General features: G+C 35.1%; 1 protein-coding gene across 1 annotated transcript in view; it reads left to right on the top strand.

Moving 5' to 3' along the window:
* PPP4R4 (protein phosphatase 4, regulatory subunit 4) overlaps positions 1–9,210 on the top strand; it is a 133,079-nt gene that overhangs the window by 100,403 nt on the left and 23,466 nt on the right. Inside the window, exons 14-16 of the mRNA XM_012655192.1 lie at positions 2,179–2,284; positions 3,808–3,955; positions 8,479–8,623. Coding sequence (XP_012510646.1) covers positions 2,179–2,284; positions 3,808–3,955; positions 8,479–8,623 — 399 coding nt within the window. The remainder of the gene's footprint in view (positions 1–2,178; positions 2,285–3,807; positions 3,956–8,478; positions 8,624–9,210) is intronic.

Genomic DNA, 9,210 nt, shown 5'->3' with positions numbered 1-9,210 from the left:
TTAATATCTAGTCCATATATAAATTTTACCAATTTCCCCCAAATATATGTTATAGTTGTTTTATTCCATATAGGATCCAATTAAGGTCTATACCTTGCCTTTAGCTGTTGCATCTCTTCATTGTCTTTTAATCTAGAACATTTCCCTGTCCTACCCCCCGCCCCCACTTTTTCATGTCATTGAATTGTGGAAGAGATTAGGTAGTTTTCCAGTAGAATATTCCAACTCTTTTATTTGATGGATTGCTTCATGGTGTGAACTTGTTTATCTGTTTTCCATGTTTCTTGTAAACTAAAAGTTAAGTTTGAGGGCTTGCTGAGAATTGGTTAAATGTTTTTGGCAAGAATACTTCATAAGTGCTCTGTGTATTTTATATTACATCATGTGTGGACAGTTGTCCTACCATAAGTGAGCTAGGAGTGGTTATGCAGGCGGTGACAGTCCTATTTGTCCACTGCAAAACTACGCTTTCTCCCGCGTGATCTGCATTGTAATCTGCAGCTGATACTTCAGTCCTCTGGATATTCAGTTTCCCATCAGCCCATTAGTTTTAGCATCTGTTGATGATCTTTGCTTGAGTCAATTATTTCATTAGCACTTGCAAAAGAATGATTTTTAAAAATTCCTTCATTGCTTATCCATTTTTTGATGATGGTATTCTGTAAAGAAGTACTTTCCTTCATCCACATGGGTTATTTAATTACTCTGAGCTACATTTCCTAATTAAGGTAAAAGACAGAATGAATTCTTAATTCTTTCCCTCTAATTATCCATTTCCAGAGCTGGGAGTTGTTGTGGTAGCCATTTTTAATGATGGCAGATGAATTTTGTTTTTGATGGTATGTGTGTGTCTGTCTTTTAGACTCATTTTAAAATATCAAATGATATTGTAATTAATTGCAGTCATTATTCTATGTGCTCAAATTGTTTCAACTTCTTCAAACTGGCTTTTGTGTGCTTTTGACCTGATTACATTTATCTTTGATTTCTGGCCCCAGAGAATACTTACCTTATACTATAAAGTATAATATGTATTATATATGAGGTACAAAATATATGTATTTTCATATGACTGGCATTTGAAAAATTCTATTAGTCTATGCAAAATGAAGTAAAAGAGTAACATGCTTTTTAGTTCACCATTTATCCAAATTTCATTTTTCTTAAGTCCAGTCATGTTTCTGTTTATGTATATGTCTTAAATTTTATGTTCTAAATCATAGAAGATATCCTCTTTTTATATTCAATAGATTAAAAACATTACACTAATTATACACAATAGAACGGAAATAGCTTGTAATAAAATATGAGAGGAGATAGCAGGCAATACTGTCTCAGCAATATAAAGTTTTATTCTACTTGAATTTTAAGGCTCCCTGCCATAATGGTCTGAATCTTTAGTAATTGAATATTATAATATTTGTGTGTAAGTCAAGATGGTGAACATGAATTTATAATGGACATAATATGCCTAGTAGAGAGGTTTCTTTCTGCTACATTTCTGCTAGGTTTGAACCCAAACCTAGTAAAGATAAATGGTTGCATTCATTTAGAATTAGGGTTCTGCTCAGTGGTGTGAAAGAAACTCGAAGGGTAAAAGGGTTTGGAATATTGGTAAGAGTGATGGACATGGTGTCCTTTGGATTTTAAGCTTTATCTGTACCACGGACCAGAGATCTCAATGAGTGACACTGAGGTTGAAGAACTAGAATTAAGCCAGAAATATCAAAGAGTATATCCTGTCATGGATCTCTGAATTTATATTTTAGAAGTGGCACATTTTTGGTAATGTACCTGACACATGGTATGCTCTAGCAAATGTTTGTTGAATGAATGTGTGACAAAGTCCAGGGAATGACTTAAAAGAATGAATGGTGGAGGTGTATTTGAGGAGAATATCAGTTAAGATGATGTGAATCAAATCTGGATGATTTGTACAATTCTGTGCCAAATTAAATTAACTTTGTAATGTGATAAATTAGTTGATTTGCCTGAGTGATATTAACATTAAATTATGAAGACACTTCCAGAAGGATATAAGTTCAGTGATTTGAGAGGAAGTAAACCACTCCTCTTATTTTCAGCCAGTAGCTTAAAATCGGTTTGGTGGGGCCAAATTATGTAGAATATATAATAATATTAGTCTAGTTAATTGTCTGTCTTATTTTTTGCTTTAAGAATGTCTTACCTGTCCAAAAGGCAGCTTCACGAACTCTATGCATTTTTCTACGTTACAATCGTAAACAAGAACAGAGACATGAGGTCATTCAAAAATTAATCGAACGTAAGTAATCATTGTCTCTCATTTTGAGAAAAAGAAGGTAAACTAGTTGGCCTTAATTATTATTAGATCTGGTTTATGTATCTTTTTGTCGTGAATAATTAGGCTGATGTTGGTAAGTATCTATTGTGTGCTTTTATTTCAGTTTTGTTGGCTAATTTTTGTTATTTAGAAATCTTTATGGCAGGATTAGATGTGTGATGAATGAAATTAATGATTACTTTGAGCATTCTTCTATGAATTGCTACACTTGAGAAATTAAACGTGAGGTGAATGTACATTTACATTGAAAGCCCAGTTTCTACCTTGATGAAATAGCATTTGGAACTAAAATATAAATAAAATTTCCATGAATCTTATCTTTTGCTTTATGTTCCTGTTTTTAACATCAACATAATTAACAGAATGCGGGATTTTTTCCTTTACTAGAATTGATAATACATATGAATGTGAATCTGGTGAGCCTTGGTAGTTTATAATAGCTTAAGAAACTAAGTTAATTTACAAATGCAAATTGATTTTAATTTGTCAAGAGCAAAAATCAAAGCAAAAACTTAAAGTGTTAATTCTAAAAATTGCACATACCTGTATATACCTAGTGAATTTGTCAATTATTGTATACTTGCTTTGACTATAATGTCTTAATGTTTTTATTAAACTCTATTATCCAGCATAGGCAGTAATGGGATTTTCTGGTTATTGGAGTTTACCATTTTAAGTATGAATCACCACTTTTCAAAAAATTAGAGTACTTTCATAAAATTCCATTTAAGAAAAATTATGGTCAGTATACTTTAATTTTTCTTTTTGTAGTCTATCTTAATGCAATTTTCATTTTTCAGTGGCAGGGGCTTACATTTAGAACGTTTTATTTTGAAATAAGATTCTATTTGGCTTTAAATATTGAGTTTTGTTTCTGAACGTTTATATAAAAAGAAAATTAACCTTTAAATATTGACCTGAGTTATTGTCAGTAGTACTGTTTACATATGACTCTGTCCACTTCAAAGCATTTTTAAGGAAACAAGAGGGAAAAAACAGTTAATTTGATTATTAAAAGATTTTGAAGTTAGACTTGCATTTAAATTCTAGCTCTGCACCTGCCAGCTATGTGACTTTAACCACCACTTTAACCACTCTGAATCTCAGTAGCCTTTTCTTTTAGGAGGAGTAAGTATGCATATCATATTGGATTGCTTTTCAGGGTTAAACAAGATAATATGTGTAAAGTACTTACCACATGGTGGGTGATAAAAAATAGTAGATCTAGTCATTGAAGGGTTAATAAATGCTTATGGAATTGAATGCAATGTTTAATAAAACTTTTTGCTGGTTTTTGAGGTATCAATAATTTGGGAATCTACAAATCTGGGGAATATATGATTTCTTTTCCTCTTATCTTTTGTATTTGCTAACCAAATTGTGGGTATAAAGAAACTTGTTATGGATTTTATGTGTTTAATTTTGTCACATGTAATTTCATATAGGAAAAATTAACTTTTGATAATTTTTGTTGTTGTTTCTAGAACTGGGCCAAGGAAAAAGTTATTGGAATAGACTTAGATTTTTGGATACCTGTGAATTTATTATAGAGATCTTTTCCAAGTCATTTTTCTGTAAATATTTCTTTCTACCTGCTATTGAACTGACACATGATCCAGTAGCAAATGTGAGGTATGTTATCAGTCAAAGAAAATATTTGAAAACATTGTATTTCTTATATATCTAATATAGTGAATATATGCAAAATCATTTTCTTAGTCAATTAAAAAATTGAGTGAAGAATTTACACTTGCTTTGAAATTCTTGGTATTAATAATTGATGAGCATCCATAGGACTTGGAAGCATAATCTTTCAACACTGTCTTAGATCTTTTGTTTTATTGGATTGAGAGCAGTCAGAGTAACAAGCTGCTTCAGCCATTTGGATACACATATTGGCACCAGGAGAGGTTGAATAGGCATTATTAAGTTGTCTATCATTAAAAGTCAAGAGAAAATAGTCAGCAGCCTTGTCACTTCAGAGTTGGCTTGGTGAGCATCTGTCCATTTTTAGGGGCCCATTTATTCTGAGAAATAGGGCTGGTTTGAGGTCTTTGTCCTGTCTTCTGTGTTCAACTGCCTTACATTTTTGAAATCCAATAAATGTTAATTGGATTTGGTTAACTGTTAAGTTGGATGGAACAGGCCTGAAAATGGCTTGCTTGGAAATTGAAAAAAAGAATAAATATATTTTGTTCTTTTTTCTCCCAAAATGGGCATATTATTTCTTTTTTTATATACTGTGATAAAATATACATAACATAAAATTTACCGTTGTAACCATTTGTAAATGTATAGTTCAGTGGCATTAAGTACGTGCATATTATTCCTTAAGAGCTATTTGTACATTTGATAATGGGATTAAAGGAGTTTTAAACCTGTGTCAGGTGTGGGTACCAGGTGCATATGTGCATCTTTTATAAACAACTGACATGAATTTTATAGGCATTATGTAAAACATGATAATATTTTTTAATAGGAAGACTTGGCGAGGCAATAAGGTAGCCTAGGTTAATAGTCTTGCTGTTGAGATACCTATCAAGAAAAATTGTCAAAAGATATCGAAAAGTTCAACATAAGAATTTCATGAGCATTAGTTAATGGAACAATCTAGGGGTTGGTTTTTGTTTTGTTATTTTTAATGTGAGAAAATACAGAAAGCACAACTGTTTTGGCTTTAGTTTTTTATGCATCTTACTTGTGCTTTATATTAATAAATGAGAGGTGGCATATCCCTGACATTTAAAGTAAATTGATAAGAACCTCTTGGTAATTCTCTAGATTTTAGCTCTTCCTGACCAACTAATGAATCCAGTTATATTGTTAACATTTTGTAAATTGAAGTTATGATTCTAGAAAAGCAACTTCCAATGTGATAAATTGTCACTTATCAAGCAGTTGACAAAAATAATTTGGAAGGAAATGAAATCATCTCTACTCTGGTCAATGTGACTAGTAGTATTCCACTGACTCTAAGAGAAAGCAATCTGCCAATTCAAAAACTAAAAGAAGATTAATTAAATATTACTCCATAAATTTTGGAGATTTTTTTGGGTAATACATCATTGTATAGCAATATGTCTTCGTTCTCACTCTTTTGCTTGGGAAGCTGCCAGCCAAAGAAATGGGTCTGACAGCACTGTATGCTAACTGGTTTGGGGGTATAAAAGCCTTTACACAATGCTATAGAGCTGTGTAGACAGTATGGAAACCATCACAGTCAAGGGTAGTAGGATCATGTAGATTAGAAGGACGGTTTCTGGAGCCACACTGCTTGAGCTGAAATTCCAGCTCTATGCTAGATATGTATCTTTGAGCAAGTTACAAAATCTGTCTGTGTATTGATTTCTTTCGTACCTAAGTCATAAGGTGTTCTGAGGTATAAATACCTGAGATATTGTACATAAGCAATTTAGCTTACCAGAAAGAAGTTGCCCCTAATCTCAAGAATTTTATAATCTCATGGGTCCAGGAGTCTAATAGAGAATTAATCACTATTATGGCTTGTGTAACTTTTGCTGACTATATATTTTCTAGACATGACTTGGGTTATAAAGAATGAGGTGTCTATAGACTTTAAGTGTTTTTGTTTGCCCTTAAGTGATTGTTTAAAATTTAAGGCCGGGCGCGGTGGCTCACGCCTGTAATCCTAGCACTCTGGGAGGCAGAGGCGGGTGGATTGTTTGAGCTCAGGAGTTCGAGACCAGCCTGAGCAAGAGCGAGACCCCGTCTCTACCAAAAATATTAAGAAATTAATTGGACAGCTAAAAATATATAGAAAAAATTAGCTGGGCATGGTGGCACATGCCTGTAGTCCCAGCTACTCGGGAGGCTGAGGCAGTAGGATTGCTTGAGCCCAGGAGTTTGAGGTTGCTGTGAGCTAGGCTGACGCCGCCACGGCACTCTAGCCCGGGCAACAGAGTGAGACTCTGTCTCAAAAAAAAAAAAAAAAATTTAAATTCACTGAGTTTAGATGATATCAAAGGCTGGAAAAAGACTATTGGTATTCAGAGAAGCCTTCTCCACAGCTGTCAGAAATGAAATAATTTCTCTTTGGGAGAATTGGGACCCCTTAATTACAGAAAGCATCACCAGGCTTAGCAATATCCATGATGAGCTCTGAGTGAGATTGAGGCTATTATTGCTACTTATAGTGCTGAAAATTCTAGAGGAGGAGCTTTTTTACCCTTTTTTTTTACTTGAATAGAAATGCAAATTTTGCTGGAAATGAAGAATCATCAACTGAAGGTTCAGCTGAGAAAACGTCCTGGACAATTTAGGAATGGGATTTAGTTGTCTCAAGGTTTGCAATAGAAACAAAAAATAATAATGTGGAGAGCACTCAGATGAATGAATGAATATAGCAGCTATAAAACAGAGGATCACCTAGCATCCTTCTCTAAAACCAGCCCTGGCAAAGAAGTAGAGTTTTAGTTTAGCAAAGCCGAACGTTTCCTCTGAACTACCTCCTCCTGGAAAGGTTTTCTTAAGATTGCTGGGTTTCCTCTTACCTCTCTGGCATTATTCAGCCTCCTTGCTCTTTTCAACCCAATTTAGACTGTGATAGTACCTGGACCTGGACTGTATTATTTCATCTCTTTTCTTCCCTAACTGCACTTATTACCTTGGTGATCCCTCCAATCTCATGGCTTAAATATCATCTACATGCTGAAGATTCCTCATTGTGTTGCTAGTATAGACATCTACCCTGGACAACGGACTCATTGAGCCAGCCGCCTACTTAGCACTTCCATTGAATATCTAATAGGCATCTCAGACTTAATCTGTCCAAAACTAAATCCTGGTCTTTCTTATCTGCTTTTGATCCTTCTGTAGTCTTCTCCATCTCAATAAATAATCATTTCATCTTCCTACTTACTTAGGTCAAAACCTTAAATAAGTCCTTTCTCTCTGTCTCTTCAGCTCTAATCCCTCAGCACATCCTGCTGTTTGTACAATATATTCAGAATCCAACCACTTCTCTCCACCATTACTGCCGTCACTGTGGTTCAATCCACCCCATCATCTCTTGCCTGAATTATTGCAAGGACCTCCCCTATTGTTTCTCTTCTTCTGTCATTGACCACCTACAGCCAACACAGTAGCCAGATGTTATTTATAAAGTTTTCAGTGAGATCACTACACCTCTCTGCTCAAAACCCTCCAGTGGCTTCTCATTGCACTCAGAAGAAAAGCCAGTCTCCTTACTGTGGCCTGCAAGGCCTCTCGTTCCCACTCTGAGGTCTCCTGCTAATCTTACCTTTACTCTGTTGTTCTATAGCCACAATGGCCAGTTTGCTAATTTGAGGCAACGTGGGAGGCAGGCTCCCCCTACCTGCCCTACAGCTCTTTTCTAGGTACTCACCTGGCTCATTCCCTAATTTTCTTTAGGTTTTTGCTTAAATGTTATCTGTTCAGTGAAACCTTCACTGACACCTCTGACCACTGGCATTAAAACTGATTAATCCCGGCCGGGCGCGGTGGCTCACGCCTGTAATCCTAGCACTCTGGGAGGCCGAGGCGGGCGGATTGTTTGAGCTCAGGAGTTCGAAACCAGCCTGAGCAAGAGCGAGACCCCGTCTCTACTAAAAATAGAAAGAAATTAATCAGACAACTAAAAATATATAGAAAAAATTAGCCGGGCATGGTGGCGCATGCCTGTAGTCCCAGCTACTCGGGAGGCTGAGGCAGTAGGATCGCTTGGGCCCAGGAGTTTGAGGTTGCTGTGAGCTAGGCTGACGCCACGGCACTCTAGCCCGGGCAACAGAGTGAGACTCTGTCTCAAAAAAAAAAGAAAAAAAACAAAACTGATTAATCCCCCTCTTCTGATACTCCCTCGTCTTTTTCCATACTTTATTTTTCTCCATTGTACTTACCACTGTCCGACAGACATTTTACTTGTTTCTCCTCTCTTGCCTACCATCATACTAGAATGTAAGAGAGCATTTTGTTGGTTTTATTCACTGTTATATCTCAGCACCCAGAATAGTGAATGCGTGATACGTAATAGATACTCCATAAATACTTGTTATTTAACACATGAATAAATGAACTCTCAGGCTATCTAAAACTTGTTTTTTTCTTTCAGTTTCATGTTACTATTATTCTTAGTTATTAAATTTATTCAAAAGTAAATACTATGTAATTTATTATAGAATGAAACTTTGCTACCTGTTGCCCAAAGTGAAATCTACCCTGAAGATTCCTACAGATAAGCATCTACTTCAGCAGTTAGAAATGTGTGTGAGAAAACTCCTATGTCAAGAAAAAGATAAAGATGTTCTGGCTATCGTAAAAAAAGTAAGTATCACTCTTGCCACAATGTTGCATTTCTTACATTAAGGTCATGTTAATCATAGCTTCAGTATTTTAGCTTGACAGGATAGCAATATGTTAAAATACTTATATCTTTGATAGAGTGGAAAGAATTAATAAATGATTTGGTTGAGGTGTGCTATGGCTGGATATGACTGGAAAGATCTTTCTAAAGGGCGCTTAGATATTAAATGTTTATTACTAGTAATATAAGCTCCATGACGGAGAGTTTGGCACATGTTAGGTGCTCAATGAATACTGTTCAATAATAATGAATATCATTCACCAGATTTTATTTATAAGTGATTATAATCCAGTAAAACTGGCTTGTTGGTAAATTTGGGAAAGTCACGTTTTATAGCGTTGGAAGGGCCCTCAGACTTAATTCAGTGGTCTGCTTGAGATCAGGTGAGTAAGTGGCAGAGCTAGGACTATAATAGAGTGCATTCCTTTTTAAATAATGTGACATCGTTGTATCTTATGGTTCGTTTTGTATCAGTGTGAGATCTTATTATGTTGGTTGTTAGGCAATGTTGGAAAACTAAAACAGTAAAAATTTGGATTAGTGAGCC

Source organism: Propithecus coquereli, unplaced genomic scaffold (genome assembly GCF_000956105.1).
Source record: "Propithecus coquereli isolate 6110/MARCELLA unplaced genomic scaffold, Pcoq_1.0 Scaffold468, whole genome shotgun sequence".
Taxonomy (NCBI): Eukaryota; Metazoa; Chordata; class Mammalia; order Primates; family Indriidae; genus Propithecus; species Propithecus coquereli.
This window is presented reverse-complemented; position numbering and strand designations above follow the sequence as displayed.